Source organism: Gambusia affinis, linkage group LG02, assembly GCF_019740435.1.
Source record: "Gambusia affinis linkage group LG02, SWU_Gaff_1.0, whole genome shotgun sequence".
NCBI classification, from domain to species: Eukaryota; Metazoa; Chordata; class Actinopteri; order Cyprinodontiformes; family Poeciliidae; genus Gambusia; species Gambusia affinis.
Genome location: NC_057869.1, coordinates 11590723 through 11608095, shown reverse-complemented (window position 1 = coordinate 11608095; position 17373 = coordinate 11590723). Strand labels below are relative to the sequence as shown.

At 35.3% G+C, this 17373-nt stretch overlaps 1 protein-coding gene across 5 annotated transcripts in view; it reads left to right on the top strand.

Annotated features, from left to right (window-relative positions):
• Window positions 1–17373, top strand: part of smyd3 (SET and MYND domain containing 3) — a 74545-nt gene that overhangs the window by 46373 nt on the left and 10799 nt on the right. For all 5 annotated transcript variants that reach the window (XM_044096095.1, XM_044096124.1, XM_044096115.1 and 2 more), the window contains 3 exons: window positions 8478–8545; window positions 16173–16275; window positions 16803–16913. In XM_044096095.1, the coding sequence (XP_043952030.1) occupies window positions 8478–8545; window positions 16173–16275; window positions 16803–16913 (282 nt within the window). The remainder of the gene's footprint in view (window positions 1–8477; window positions 8546–16172; window positions 16276–16802; window positions 16914–17373) is intronic.

The window sequence follows — 17373 nt, the reverse complement described above, 5'->3', positions numbered from 1 at the left end:
ATTACTGAGGAGGATGACCACCAGCTTCCAAAAACAAAATCTTACCAAGTATTTTTGGTGTTGTTTCTAGAGCAAGTGTTTTAGTCCACTAGAAACAGGACAAAACTAACTTACAAGTAGCTTTTCTCATATAGGTGCTTGTTGTAAGTAAATAATTCCTTATTATTGATTTAAAAAATAAGTACTAGTCCCACTGACAGATTATTTCAGTAGAAAGAACATTTTTCCAATGCTACAATAATAATAATTCCTTTTTAAGGAATTATTGACTAAAACAAGTTTGTAGTTGTTTTAGTCACTTGAGGCAGTAACTAAGAAGTTACTTGTAAGCTAGTTTTGTTTTATTTAAAATATATGAAAAAGTCTTTCCTCTGCCTACATTCCCCAGAATACTGTGTGGCTCTGGATCAGAGTTCAGTGCAATTATCAACATTTTATCAGATGTGTTGTCTTTAGCTGTTGATCATACATCCATTGAGATATCTATTATTGATTTATTTCCCAGCCCTAATTCAACAACAAAAAGAAAGTCATCCAGAATGGCATTTATGAGGTAGCTGAGGAGAAAGGACACAAAGGTCCATCTTACATTTACCAAAAGACGTTTTTATGATGCCTCAAACATTTAGAGACCCAGCAGATGGTCAGATTTTGTCTCCAAGGAGAGATTTCACATTTCTTTACTCCATGATGTTCCCAATGTTTCCTTAAATCTGTCAGCAGTCATTACTTAAAGCCTTTTCATTGCTTTTAGATTGAGTTATCTCTATTAAGTTTTTCTTATTGTCTTAAAACAGTCTCATTAAGCTCAAATGAGAGTTAATATTAACAACTAAATATCCATAACGTGCATAAAGGTGTGTTTATATCCCCTTCTGCTGTTTAAAGACATGCATGTAAGTTTAATTTGCATTGTTAGGTTGTTTTTATAAGTGTATGTTTTATCTCTGTTGACTGATAGTCTGAAAACTGTTCAGGATGCACGTCTCCTCTGACTCTTTGACTGCAGGAATGGTCTGTAGCCTCCTAACAGGATTAAGTGGAAACAGAAAATGGATGGACTTAATCGGTTTTAAAGGTTTAGAGCTTCAGAGAAACAATTCATGCATGCGTAAACATGTGCTTATGAAAGCTTAAAACCATACTGTGGCTAAATTTAAACACAAAGGTAAAGGGTGTTTGTGAGATGCATTTGGCCTTCTTAGACTCGAACAGAAAGAGTAGATAGTGGTTACACAGAGCAACATACTGAAATTTAAAGTGTTTTTCCTTCTGATTGGACACACCAAGGTGCTGTAACAGAACACTGAGCGTTCTGTACGTTTAAACTTCATAAAATTGAAATTATTTTAGAGCCCTGATGGTTTGCTATTCAGCTGAATCCAACAACTTTAGAGCACTGATTTAGTGCTGTGATGAAGGATTAATTTTTTTTTTCTAATTCCCCAGAGTTAGATACATTTTTCAAATCACTAATCAGTGCCTAATAATAATAATAAAAAAAATCAAGAACTGCTCTTAATCATAGCAGTTTCTACGTTTTAAACAGAGGAAAATTGAGTTTTTGTTAAAATTGAGACAAGAATTCAGATATTTTGTTTTATATTTGACATGATGTTTTCTAAAAAGAACAATTGAGATTTGTTTATGTATTCTTTAAGCACCAAAACTGAGTTATTTTCTCCTGACTTTTATCGCTACATAAGTCGTTGGCGGTTGGTAGTTACCGCAGCAACCAGTGACAGTCAGCTCCTCCCCTTTTTCTGTTGCTGCTGGACGAATGCCAGCGACCAACTTCATTTTCTGTCTGGTTAGAATAAATACAGTGGACTTGTTGTGAAGTCAACCTACTGGACCTGAGACGAACAGGTCCAGGAACTTAAAAAAAACCCTCAAAGTTCACTTGAGGCAGAAATCAAAGTGATTAAAGTTACCGCTCTGCATAATTAAGAAGGATTGATCAGTATCTTTGAGAATATACTATTTGACTATTTGATATAATACATATGTTCATTTTTGTTAGGTCGTGAATGTCTTCAGTTAGCGTATAAATAAAAAAACAAACAAACCACCTCCTTAAAGTTGATCCTCTCTTTAACGGGTGGCATCCATGCAGGCGAATTCAGTGAGAATATGATGTTTAGCCTTGTGTGTTTTATGTTTTTCTGCCTGTCTATGGAGAGATGAAAGTACTGTGATTAGGTCATGAATACTTTATCAAAGAACACACACACGCTCAGACACGCTGCCTTTGATTTGGTCTGATGGTCTTTGTAGTTTTTCCAGAGTGACAGTAATTGAACCAATTCCAGCTACCTTAAAGTTAAACCTTCCAGTCACAAGTTTTATTTATTTTTTTAACTGGGTAGACAGGACAAAGCAAACCGATCCAACACATCATCAATATTGGATGACAAACGCTACTTTGGTTGTCGCTGTCCTCGAATCCCATCCACTGCTATAGGCAATTTGTCTGAGTAAAAATGTTTTCAAATTGTCTTCTAGGCATTTTTTACACCCTGCACTGAAATCCTGAATCTGATTGGATTATAATATAAGGTTTTTGTGAAGCCATTTTAGTTTCTTTATTACTATCAAGGAAGAAGTTAAGCATGTAATTAGGATTCTAGCTTTTAATGTTTCATAAAAGGTGTGACTGTTTTGCCAAAAATGTAATTAAAAGACATTTCTTCGAAAGTAGATTCATGCATTTATTTAAGCTACATGGCAGAAATTTTGAAAGGATTTTTTATATTTTAACAGTGATGTGTAAACTTTAGAGAGCTGCTGTATAGTGTGAGACATTCTGTGGAGTCTATAAATGACATTTTTAGTTTGTTTTTTCCCTTTCTGCCTTCACGGGATTTGACGTGTTTGATCTGATTCTCCACATCACTCGCCTGCTCTCCACACTCCACTCCGGCTCGCCTGCCTTTGTTCCTTTCGCTCACGTTTTTAATGTCTCCAACTTTCATCCACAGCTAATCACCATGAATATTGTTTATGACAGGCTGAGAGATAACTAAGCGAACAAATGAATGGGGTGCTGAGACTGACGCTGTCGAGAGCATTTTTGAAGAAAACCATTAATGTGGTGAGAGGATTGCATTGGCGTCTTTTATTCAGATGCAGTAATGGAAAATTCTCCTCTGTAACTTTGTTATTGTCGGGTTGTCATCCTCGCTAAGGATCCATTTTTACCTTCTGCAGAGGTTTTCTTATTTAATTTGTAGAGTTTAATTCAGTTGAGACGGATAGACTTCAGAGTCTTTCCTCTTTGCTCTCACCAACTCTGCACCAGATTCACCTCATGTGAACTCCTTCACATCTGCACAAGTCTCTCATTATTAACAGGCAGGTTATAAATAAACAGGTAAACTGTTAGTGGCTGTTAGTGCTTGAAGGAAATGGCCGTCACCATGGTTACTGATGGGCGATATGTTCGGCCATCTGTTCTGCGACATTAAGTATTGTTTGACCGCTCCAACACAGAGGATATTTTGATGAATGTGCAATGTGGCATGGCATGATTTCACTAAAGCAAACCAGGTTCAGCTGTTCTGTGTAAAGGAAAAGAAATTCAGCAAAAATGATTTTCTTTATGTAGCTTTTTACTGCTGTGGCTTGATCATAGCTGTTGTTATAAATGGACAGTTTTCTGTTGTCCTTTAAGCATCTATAGAGAAATGTGAAATTTAAAGCAATGTTCACAAAACAGAAAAAGGTTCAGTGAGTTTTTTTGGCTTGATTTTCAGTCAGGTGCACAATAGAGTTATTATAGGTAGAAGGACCCATTAATTCATCACTGAAGTGATGAACTCCAGTCAAAAATGTGTGGAACATGTTCAGGGTGATCTTGAACACACCTCAGCATTTGTTCAGGATGGTCTTGAACACACCTCAGCATTTGTTCAGGATGGTCTTGAACACACCTCAGCATTTGTTCAGGATGGTCTTGAACACACCTCAGCATTTGTTCAGGATGGTCTTGAACACACCTCAGCATTTGTTCAGGGTGATCTTGAACACACCTCAGCATTTGTTCAGGGTGATCTTGAACACACCTCAGCATTTGTTCAGGATGGTCTTAAACACACCTCAGCATTTGTTCAGGGTGATCTTGAACACACCTCAGCATTTGTTCAGGGTGATCTTGAACACACCTCAGCATTTGTTCAGGGTGATCTTGAACACACCTCAGCATTTGTTCAGGGTGATCTTGAACACACCTCAGCATTTGTTCAGGATGGTATTGAACACACCTCAGCATTTGTTCAGGGTGATCTTGAACACACCTTAGCATTTGTTCAGGATGGTATTGAACACACCTCAGCATTTGTTCAGGATGGTATTGAACACGCCTCAGCATTTTCTATGGACACAATGTGGAGAATTTTAAAGTTTTCACAGGAAACAAAACGGTAAAAATTTAAATAAAAAAAATAAAAATCAACTTGGTTTAAAATCTCAAAAGCTTTATAATTTTTAAGTGTAACTATATAATTTAAATATTGCTGTCTGTGCAGCAATCAGCACAAGACACAGTTTCACTGTGGAGAGATTTGCTGCTTAGGTCCAGTTAATGTTCGACCTTCTTTGAATGCAGACAAGACTAAAGAGAGATATTTAAGGTAACTTCCTTGTAAGAAATAGACATGATGTGATGGAGAAAATTTGGGGGAGCTCATATTAAGTCAGTCATTTTTTAAGACTGTTGTATGCTGAGCAAATGTCACAGAATAACAGAAATTATCTGTAAAGGTCCAATAGCAGCTCCAGTGTAAATAACTATTAGTACTGCAACTAATGATTATTTTAGTAATGTAGTCATTCTATTGATTATTCTGACAAGTAATTGATTATTTGAATAATAAATTGCCACATTCTACAGATTTAGAAATACATAAAAAGAAGAACAGCTCAATTCTTGTTTAATCAGGAAAAATAAACATTTTAATTAATAATATATAATTAATTTGAACTGGGTGAAGCTAAAACTATGCTACTTGAGGACTTTTATGTACAGACAAAAGTGTTTTAGCTTAAATGTATGTTGTACAATTTTGGTTTAAATACTGCCCCAAATATGTCACAAAATGGCATTTTTTTGACTTTGTGTACTCCAGGTAACAATTAGTTAGTAACTAAATTAGTTGATAATTATTTCAATAATTTATTCATCCCAGGTAATCTGATTAATTGTTTCAGACCTAATAAACTTTTGTGTAGATAACCGTCTAAATTAAAACTAACAGAAAAATAACTCTATTATTACATTACATAAAGTTGTGTTTCATAGACTTTCACTTCTACAAAACAAAACTAGCTCTTTTCAATGCGACCGCTCAGCCTGTTTAATTCTTTAGTTCCTTTGTTAAAGTGTGGAAACACTTCTAGTTCTTCTATTGATTTTATTTCCAGCTTAGATTTCGCCATGTAGGACTTTTTTCCAGCTGTATTTCTACTGTTTGTTTTTATGCTATTAATCCCAGCAGTCTTAAATTATTTTGTTTACTCCATGCAGACTGATAATTTGATTCTTCTAAAAGAGAGCTGCATGTTTTCCATCACCCGAGGATGTGTTTTTTAACGTTGTTGTTTAAGGAGGAAGTAGCTCCTCATTAGTCCAGTTTGAGTTGGGTAAGTTTAATTTGTTGCAGTACTTTTCCAGTTGGAGCCTCTTTGGTTTTTTTCTTGCCAGTAAATGTAAATGATGTTTTGAGCTTCAGCAGATCAAAACATTAAATAAAACTTTTTTTTTGGTTAATCCTGATTGCTGTACTGTAACACTTTATTTGATCTATCTATCTCCTTGCATTGTCTTCCCTTCTTTTCTTGACACAAATGATAAATACCTGAATGAAAACTGCATAACAGTGAAGTATGTGTGGAAAGTGAAGGTTTCAGTCAAACTTTGAATAAGTTGAGGGAAACCTCTTGGTTCCCCTGGGGTTTGAGCAAACTTATGTTTGCTACAGCTGCAGATTTACATCAACTCATCGGATGACTTTTGGTTGTGATGTGAAAAAACTATATAGGCTCCATTCTGTCAAAATTTAATCGGGGGATGATTGATGAGTGATTAATGACCCTAATTAATTGCTTTTAATTTCCGGTCACATGAATCCCCCCTCCCCCAATCCGGTCACCTGATGCCCTCCCCCCCCAGGATGTCTCATGACCTCAGCATGTTTACATGGATTTAAGAAAACTTATATGATCTTACCACAAAGAAGATTTGAGTAAAGAGCTCATATTCTATTGTTTTTCAAAATCAATGTGCATAATGGTTAAATGCACAACCTTCTGCTATTTTGAAGAGTTGATTTTATTAAGACTTTATGTTTCTGTTGGCCAGTGGGGAATTGAACCCATGACCTTGGCTTTATGCGTACCACGCTCCGACCAACTGAGCTAACCAGCCACACACATAATCTTGTGTCTTCGTCAACATACAAGAAAAACATACATGATCTTACTACAATGAAGATTTGAAGAAATGCTGTTATGTTTTTCAAAATCAACATGTTTAAAGGTGTATTTTGCAGCAATATTTTATCTTGAAGTGTTGATTTTATTTTCCAACCATTTATATTTTTAAGTATTGGTCATGTGACCGGAAATTAAAAGCAATTAATTAGGGTCATTAATCACTCATCAATCATCCCCCGATTAAATTTTGTCAGATGGGTGCCTATATAGTTTTTTGACGAGAAAATGAGCCAGAGTGGAAAACATTTGTCGGTAGCTCACTGTAAAATCTAATCCTCCCACTGAATGTCTGCATTTTTCTCCTCATCTGTCAGCCTGAATGTGGAGTGAATACTAATGCAGCCAAAGTTTCAATGTTAAACCTGCTGAAAGACAGAAAACATGAAAATAAATGATAGTGGGTTTATTTTTCCACTTATTTATTTTAAACGTTTAATGTTTTAGACGTTTAATGTTATTTAAGGCTTGAGATCATACAGCCCATATAAACAAAAGGGTTAAAATGGTGCAGTATATTTGATCTGCATAGAAACAGACCAGGTTTATAATACTTTTGGGTTTTTCATTATAGTTTAGTTTTATATTGTTGTGCTTTTTTGTCTAATTCACTTTCAATAAATTTTTAGAGTCTGTTTGCTAGTTTTTATTAATTAAATCTTGTTTAGCTGTTGCTCAGTTTTTACCAATTATAGGAGTAGTTTTATTTTTTTTATACTTTGTATCACTTTTATGTGCAGAATTAAAAAAGGTCAAAGTATTGTGATTATGTATACATAGATTGAGAATGACGTAGCAGAAGAAGCCATTTTCAAAAAATGTATTCAATAATTGTTGGACAACCAGCTGACTCTGGCGTTTTATCCCAACTTTTTCCGTCGCCATTTTGTGGACCAGTGTAAACGTCACCAGGAGAAATATGGAGTGCCGTAAATGCCGCCGATCCAATCTGACGTAGCTTGAGCTGCTTTCCAAAGAATAAGTAAAAATGTCAGTTTGTGCTCATGGCTGTAATAACATTTAAATGTGTTTCTACAAAGACGTACTCAGGTAACCTGAATTGTGTGTGTGTTCAGAAATATATTTATGTAAAACCAACAAAATGTTTCCACAGGAATCAAATTTCCAGGCAGAGCAGGCTCTGTTTTCCCCCAGATAATAAGAATCATCTTGAATTAGACAAGCTTAACCAGATGAAGCTAATGTAGTTTATTAGACTTTAATTAGATTTTCTAGCTGGAGTTGTCCTCGAATAATCTGCCATTCCTATAAAATGTTGCACACCCTTACGTAAGATTTTTTTTTCTGTTTTTATTTTTGTAATGCCCTGGGTGAATAAGTTTAATTTTTTTTTACCTCAAAGGTGTTTTTATAGTTTTTATTATTTATTCTAATTTCTGGACTGTTACCCCCTTTTACATGCATAGTTGTCCAATTACTAAAATACCTTTGATTAGCATAGCTGATGAAAAATGTTGCTCTTATTCTTTGTTTTGCTTCTAAACACTGCACTCGTTTCTATTAATTAATAGTGCAAATATCTAAGTATGTTTGAAATAAGACCAAACTAACTTACGAGTAACTTTTCATTAAGAAATTAGAACTTGTTTTTAGTCAATAATTCCTTTTTTTTTTTTACAAAAAAGATTATTTCACTTATAACCAGACATTTTCCCCGTTTCACAAGTGAAATAATCTGCCATTGGAACTAGTACTTTTTAATCAATATTAGGAATTATTGACCTGTATCTGGCTGTAAAGTTACAGTCAAAGTGTGAGATATTTTCACTTGAAACCAGAACAAAAATAGTTTGTAAGATTCTGCGTTTTGGGGAGAAAAGGTTTTCTTCTGCTACTCAGAAATAACCTGAACACCTGCATCTATGTGAGAATAACAAATGATTAAAGTTATTTTGATCCCCTGAAGTAGCTGATGATCACTTTCTCTCATTTGTTTCATCCTGTTTATCTCTTGATTTCTTCTTAAGGTGACCTGTAATTGTTTCACCATCAGTGACGGGGAGCTGCAGGAGGTCGGAGTGGGGCTTTATCCAAGGTAACACATTTTTTTTTTTTTTACTCTTGTAAATGCAATAACATCTGGGTTTGAAACTCACGGAACTGAAAAAATATTGAATTAATTGTAGTACAGCTCGCCTCGCCCAGTCTTGTAACTTTGACTAGATGAAAATGCAGCTTGGAGATGCAGTTTTTGCCCCATCAGTCCTTCACCGCGGCGCACGTTCAAAGCCCTCGCAGCGCTTCCCGCTCTGTCCTGACACTTCTTTGAAGTCAGAAGCAAAGGGAGGGAAAAGAAGACGTGACTTTTTTTCACTTTTTTTTTACCCCTTGTTAGGTGAAAACCTGGAGGAATATCATCACACAGTTTGGGCGACAGAAGCCGGCGTCTTTTGAGGGAAAATGAGATTTGACTGGAAGTGTTGTGTGAATGATGAAACGGTTGTTGTCTGGACTGTGAAAGTGAAAGATCTGTGCACAAACACACACAGCAAGCCGATATGCTCGGTAATCCCTTCTATTGCTTCCTGGGTGAACGGGGTGGGATTTGGCCTGTTGTTGTACATGCTGTTAGTGCTGCAACACACACACACACACACACACACGCATGCCAGTGCGGTCACTGACGCCGCAGGTATCCCAGCCAGTTTATCTGGCCAGCGTTGAGATGTCAGATGGTCGCAGTGGCATCAGTGAAGCTCAGCCAAGCCGCGTGTCTGGGTGTGATTTGTGCTTCTACTCATCCATAAATGATGGACTCGTTTGCAGGATGCTCCCCTGTCTATTCGTATTTTAGGTTGCCTAGCAACCGTGGGTTTGCTAAAGAAAGTCGGGGGATTATTCTTCCACGGCTGCACCTCAGTTCAGCTCGTGTCTTTATTTCTGTATTCTGGCTATGTTGTACTTCAAAAAGTACTTTTTCGCCTTTGGTTTACTTCTGGAAAATTTTGCTGCCAGTATTGCTTCAGGGCCAGTTATCGCACTGAACATAGGATCTAAAAACTCTTGAGTTTTTATCGGGTCTAAAGGTGTGTTTCCACTGCAGGATGTTAAACATTTACAAAACTTTTTAATATTAACAGCATTTAGTTTCAATAATTTCCCACTTTATGCTCCTTGGCAGTTCATATTTCCTGCTAACTTGAAATTTCATAACATGAGTTCTGCATTTTCTTTCTTGCAAATTTGTTTAGTCCCAGATACCATTGTTAATTTTGACAAAGTATCCATTAAATCAGTAAAATTCAACAACTTTAGTTGAAATTGAAGAAATTTCTCCTTTTCAGTGGAGATAAAGTAGAGCTCTGTGTTAAAATGACTATACATACATTTTGTCAATAGATATAATCAGTGCCAACAGTCATTACAACACAATTACTATAAAAAGTTTAAGAAACCATTAAATTAGCTAAGAACAAAGTGAAAAAAACAGAAATTGTGCAGTTTTAATATTTGGGTGTAAAAAGGTAATTGAAGAGTATAAATAGGAAGTAGGAAGAGATTAAATGGGAAACAGGACAAATTGGCTTGGAGTCAATTAGCATTTTGAATCATGATTCTCAAAAATAAATAAATAAAATTAATTACAATTAATTTAATTAAAAGTAATTAAAGATAAATCTGGAACATAGCACTTTACAACAAAAGTTTTTATAAATTCTGATTTTCTAGAACTTTTGAGGTTTTAACATATTTAAAATAGACGTGGGCTATCTTGGTCCTGCAAGTTTTGCATGTGTCTTAACTCTGTTTAAATTTGAGTAAACTTAAAATAAATGAAGTTAAAGTGAGTCTGCTTGAACTTGTGAACTCGCAAGGGAAACCCTGTGAATCCACTCTGCAGAAACCTGCTAATGATGCAGCCTTTAAGTCTTGAGCGTCAGAACATGGGAACATCTGAAACCTTCAGGACAGTCTGACCTCTAGGGCTGGCGGTCTCCACTCCTGATAAAAGGCTTGTGTTTTAAATAACGTTTTCCTGGCAAGTATCAGATGGATGGATCATATTTTCACTCTCCATCACTCTACACAGCAACACTTACTTTCACAGATACTGTTTATGTGAGTCGTTAGTCAATTAGTCTAATTAGCATGCTAATGAGCTGCTCCCCTTCAAGATAAAAGCATCTTTCAGAGGGCTTGATGTCTGGTTGATATTCAACCTGCAACTTCTCCACTGTAGAGTAAAGCCAGGGGCGTTATTGATGGTTTTGCAAAGGCTGAACACGCATTCTTAATCTCATGCACCCATTGTTTCACTGAACATGATAAACGATAGCTGCAGTGACGGAGGGGGCTGTAAAAGCACACAGACCCCTTCAGTGTTTTTTCCCAGCCTTGTCTGCAGCGATATTAAACGTCTTTTTTTGCGTTGTGCTGGGGGCTTCTTAATAAGAGTTAAATTCTCATCCTGCTGCAGGAAATATGCTCATCAGGTACAGATGTAAAGCTGAGTAAATACCAATTTCCAGACCTTTATTTGGGGTTTATTTTTAGGATTGTTGACGCTTTCTGTTGATTGAGGTGCTACATAACGCTACCATTATATACTGTGTTGTTTTATTTGAATAAATTCAGGTAAAACTTATGCTTGATTCAAGCCTTTTTGTGCAGCAACTTTAGGAAATATTCTGCTCCAACATGCCAGAATCAAAAGGTTGAATATCCTCTTCTACAAATAATTCATGTGTGCTGAAACATTGATAAATCTAAAAGTTGCAGCAGAGTTTCTGTTCGTGGCTGGATTGGAGACACTACTGTACTTTGTGATAATATAAAATCAAAAATGTTTTCATGTATGTGTTTGAATGAGATCAAAAAACTCCCTCTTAGTACTTTATAGTTAAGGAACTATAAATATATAGATATTTGTTCTACCTAGAACTTTTATGTGTCTATTGTGGCAATAAATAGGCTTTATAAGGTTAAGGTTTTCTTTTTATATTTTGTTCTACCAGTGTAAATAGGAAAATCAAGTCAAGTAAAATTTCTTTTGTATTTTAGCAACAAGGCAGTTCAAAGTGCTTCAAACCAGGGGCGATTCTAGGATCTGACCTTTAGGGGGGCTTAGCCCCCAGCAGGTCTAAGACCCGTGAGAAGATATTCGTTGTTGCTGTTTTCTAAATCTAACTGCTTATTTACATACATTCACAAACAAAATTAAGTCATGTTGTCAGTAATTCATAGAATAAAAGAACAATGTTCATTTTAATCAAAAATATACTTATAAAGAGTAAAATCACAGAAACGTAAAATTTTTTTCCAGAGGTTTATAAACTCAGTTTGAAACAGAATCTCAAGACCACATCATACCTGCCAACATCTGCTGCAACAAGCAGCTGTGGAGTGACACAGTCCTAGCGTGGTCTGCTCCCCCAGAAATTAAAATTAAATCTTCTCAAAACTATGCATTTCCTGTCGTTTGAAGAACATTTTACTAAAACCAGTTTATCAAGGTAGAAGTTCAGGTTAATACCTAGAGAAACTAGTCATTAACCTGAACTTTATTTGAAAAGCATACTTAGAAATTGCATTACCCTTATTTTTATCTTAACTTTATGTGGCTGTTGGCCTTTCTCTTTAAATAAGAATGTTGGAAAAGTAGAAATTATGAGTCTGGTTTTACTATTTCAGTTCACAGTTCATGAAGTGGGCCTGTCATAGTTTCAGGACAAAACACCTTTCTGTTCACACAGAAACAGCCTAACATTCTGCACTGTTCTTTAGTTTGACCTTATTTACGTGACTCTAGAGAGGTTTGGGTAATGAACTACAAAATAGCACAACAGTCACTAATCAAACTTCACAAAAGAGCAATAAGAGTAATTAACAAGGCTAAGAACTGCATTGCCACTTAAAATTGCCTATTGCAAAAAAATTGCTAAGCATAATATTTTGCATTGCAAATTGCCATCTGAATTAAGGTGCTGATGATAGAAGTCTGGTTCTAGACCAAATTTACCTGACAGGGGTCCATGTAGTTTGTTTATGGAGAAAGCAAAGAATTAAATTCAAACAGAGCAATATTTCATCATATAATATTGTGAACCAAAGAGCCACTTGTGTCACCAGAGATTCAGGTTGCAGATCTCTGATTTAGTAGATGGAAAGTGTGATCCTACCTCAATACAGCAGCTAAAAGTGCAGCACTATAATTTTTCATTCATTGTTAAAATAAAATTGTGAAGGTTTTTTTAAAAAAATATCTACCACTGAATATTTTAAAAATACATTTATTTGCTTTAATTTCTTTAAAACCTCTCGTGGCCCCCTCTAGAACATTTTTTTTGTCTTTCGATGTACACAGTATCCATCCTCTCTGAAATTGTTCAGCTGTAATGCGAGGCTTTTCACTCACGTCTGTATTTTTGAAAGCGTTTTTGCTTCTAAGGACATAGAATTGGTTAGAGGACGTTTTAAAAAGACGCGGGTTGATGGCAGCTCACCGCGGCTGCGTAGTCTCTATATATTGCGTCTCTAGGCAACCGTGACGTTCAGCGTCGGTCCGTAGCGTTCAGGGGGTCCTTTAGCTCCTGCCACGGCAATGTAGCTGACCTTAATATTTCCTGTGTTTTATTTTGGTCATTATTGTTAAACTTAGTGTTGATGTGTGTATTATTGGCGTGTCTATCGGACAGTTATGTATCGGTTCAATACAGGTTGCCACTCATTTACGGGATGAGTGGCAACCTGATTCAGGGGTGCTGAGATACAGTTTTAAAACAGTGCTAGAATCGCCACTGCTACAAACCATAAAACATAGCACATTAGCCAATAATGAAACGAGCAATAAATAAACATTTTTTTATTTTTTTTTAAGTGTGATAATCTATCGATCCTGTGACGTAATTCTCTTCTAAATTCCGCCGGCTCCGCCATGATGGACGTCAAAACAATCAATGCGCTCCTGTAAACCCTGTCAAAAAACGTACCTCTGATAGCCAATATCGCTTTTATTTAGTTGATTTCGCAGTAAAAAAAATAATCATAGGGTGCTGCGGGGTCGGCTGCACAAACAGACAAGGATAGAAAAGAAACTTGTCATTTTATTGCGTAACTTTTAACGAGGAAAGGTATGGAGGTGACGAATAAGCAGCCGTTGACTGTCAGCCCTCGGTCTAACCGCGGATTTGCAGCGAACATTTTTTACAGGGTAAGAAGATTAACGTTCGTATGTAATTGTAATTAGAAAGATATCAAATATGTCATTATGGAGAAGGTACGCGTCTAACCGTTGGTAACCATGGAAACAGTGCCCCAACGTCAGGTAGCCTAACATGTATGGAAAAAACTGGTTAGCATCTCCTCTTCTGTACGTTTTTAAGGCTTATTCGGTGTAAACGGAAACGCTGTTTATGACTTATGATATAAATCATATGGTGTGAAATAGGGCAAAGTCGGTAATTTTGATCAACAAATTATGGTATGGGTCGGGTTCTAAGCTAGCTGTTTTGAAATACCGCCCAGGTGTGTTACGCTCACAGACAAATTATTTCGACTCGAACAAGTAGAAACCATGAATAAACTGACAAAAACATTTCAGTCGCTCAGGTCAATACTCCCGATCTTTTCCGACGATGGCGCCTCGAATGAAAGAGTCAATAGATGAGCAACAAAAACAAAACAAATGTCACCTCTGAGAAGTTAATTTTTAAAATGTTTTAACTTTTTTTATTTATTTATTGAATCAACTAGAAAATGTAAAAATAAAAAATGGGCAAACCAGTTTAAGGAGATTAAAATAAACCACATTTTATTAAATGAATTTTTGACAACTGTCAGCCTTATTATATGCATCATAAATGGTGATGGAAATCCCGTAATTGCTGTCAAAGGAAGAAAGATATCACTAGAATATAGGTCTGGGAAATGAAATAAACTTGTTTTGACACAGGCTGAGAATCTATTGTTGTTTTTGTTTGTGAGATGCAGGAAATCTGACAGGAAGAAATAGACTGGGATTTTTGTGACAGTAGCAGATGGCTTAATTTATCACTCTGTGCTTCTGTTTGATTTATGAGTCACTTTTTTAAAGGATTTTTATAAATCCAGTGTCAAACTTCTTTCAATTAAGAAAATATTAAACCTCTCCTCTGACACATTAAATTATCTATTAGTTAAAACATTTAATGGTTAATCAGAGCAGACAGACTTTAGCTGTTTCAAGCAGTGAAACATCTTTTTAAGATATTCTGTTCATGGGAATTTTGATTACAAGTTAAAGTTTTAAAGGAATCTATTTAAAAATGCTCAGATTAAAATATGTATTTAATCAAATAAATGCTGAAATACATTCCCTTTTTCATCCAAAAGGGAAACTTTTAAGACACCTGTAGGTATAAATAATGACTCATAGACACGTTTAAATGAGGTATCCTTGATGCAGTAAAATTAGTTTATTTTTAATTTTACAGTCACTTAAATATTCTCTAAGTTGCTTTCTCTGTAAGTTTCAACTATTCTATTTTTAATTTATTAGTTTATTAAGTTTCAATATGCTTTTAGTGAAATTTCTGTATTTTAACTTACTTTATTTTTTCAAAAGTTACTCCTTGTATTCTCCCTATAGTTGCTATGATATACTTTTTAAGTATAATTTTTTAATCTCATGCATTGTACAGTTTGTATGCACTTATCATAATAATTGTGGTCTTTTTGATAATTTATTTAAACCATTTTACTTTAGAGGTAAAATGAAAGTACATTATGCAACTCTAATGATTTTAAAAACAAATAATTGGATTCAGAAGTTCAAATTATTATAATTTTCTTAGATTTTTTTTCTTTGTCTCTTCTCACCATAAACATTTCTTCAGAAGGCATTTGGCTGATCAATTAGAGTTGCTTTCTGTTAGTTTGAAGGTGCCTATAAAGCTTATTGGTTTATCCCTTGAACTCATTTTAATTCATTCAGTGATAGTGATGTTCCAGCATCTTTTACTTCATATGTTTACTAAAAGCCTATGGTTTCTCAGCAACGTCCAAAGGGACATTTAATCAAATGTTAGTTGAGGTTTATGTATTTATTTCTTCATACTATTTCAAAGAAATTTGATAATAACTTTAGATTTCAGCCTCCAGTTTTGGATTCAGAAGTGTATTGCAGTTGCATGTTGTGTAATAACGAAGAGAACGATTTAAGTGATCGCTACAAATCCAAAATTGCTTAAAAAAATTATAAATGTTTTACAAACAAGTGTATGTAAACATCTGACCAGAACTGTGTCCCTTTTAAGTTAACATGTATAAATAAATTATATTTTTTCTCTGTAGTATATGTGTGTTTGAAAAAAAAAATCTCTTGATTTTAGTCACCAATCAACTGAGTCTATGTAAAATTGGTGCTTTAGTTTTTGTATTTTTAGACTGAAGTCTGTCAGTTAAATGGTTTAAAATCTTATGGCAAGACATTATGAACTGCAGTTGTGAATGATTTAATTTTGTAAGAATGTAGATTGACAAAAAATGTAAAATTTCAAAGTTAAGCACAAATTATTTATTTTTTCTGACCCGTCTTTCTGCTCCTCTTTCCCCCTGATTTTCTCCTCTTTTTCTCTACTCCTTTTTGCTCTTTTGTGATCTTCTTCCTGTTGTACATGCTCCTCTTGCTCTGCTGTCCTCTCTTCTTCTTCTACTTCTACTTCTTTTTTTCTCGTCTGTCTCAGTTTATCCCTGTTGAATCATGACTGTCGGCCAAACTGTGTGATGGTGTTTGAGGGTGAGCGGCTGCAGCTCCGAGCCGTCCAGGATATTCGCCCTAAAGACGAGGTCAGACAAAGAAAATTCACCCTCTATTTTTACACCATTAACATCGTGGAACATGATTCTTCTTTTATGTTTTCTCACTATAGCAAGATTTATTAGACTATATTACTATTATGCTAAAAAGTGTCAGTAGAAGGACAATAAACTTTGTTATTAATCTTAGTGAAACATCTCGGTAGCACAAGCAGGATGACAGCTTCTAACACGACTGTGTTTCTTCATTTTTTTTTCCCATCATCCCTTGTGACTGTGTAATGAGATGCATTGTGACTAAATATAATGAGATTCATCCCTGCCATCTGGACTAAGACTCTCACACATCCACACACAAAGTGCCACAGCAAAAATTTCACCCATGCACAGTTTCACTCAAATTCATCTGTTTTTTTTTTTAAATCCGTCTTCACAAAATCACACTTAATTTTGCTCTGCATTATCACAAAATGTTCGAAAGCGCCACGAAAGCAGACACTTTGGCTTTCACATTCAAAAAGTGTGACTTTGAGTGTCATGTTCTCTCCTGTGTCTAGTTAACGATAAGTTATATTGAGACTTTGTCCCTGACTGAAGAGCGGCAGAAGCAGCTGCAGGAGCAGTACCACTTCGTCTGCCACTGCCAGAGATGCAGCTCAACAGAAGAGGTGAGGACGAACAGAAACCTTTAAAACTACTGTAAACTTTTTACTATTTTCATCCTCAGTCAAAATCAATTTTATGTTATTGCATCAAAACAAACTGACAAAACATAAAAACAAAAAATGCTCTATTATTAAAATAAAATCAGAGAAAGCAGTGATTTGTTTGTGTGGCTGAATCAATATAGAAATGTTTTGTGGGGATTTTTTTGCCTCTTTTTTATTCTATAGTTATTCTGCATAAATTCTGTAAAAAATCAAGGCTAAAACCTTGTTTATTAGAACTGCCTTTTATTCAAATTATTGATGTTCTAGTTATTATATAGTCTCTATTATTTTCTTTGTTGCTTATGTTGTCATTGTGCCTTTGAATTTCCTTGTTGCTAAAATATGCTATAAAAATAAACTTGGTTTGATTCGAGACCTGCTAAAAGCAGGATCCACTGCAGATTGTTTGATATTGTTT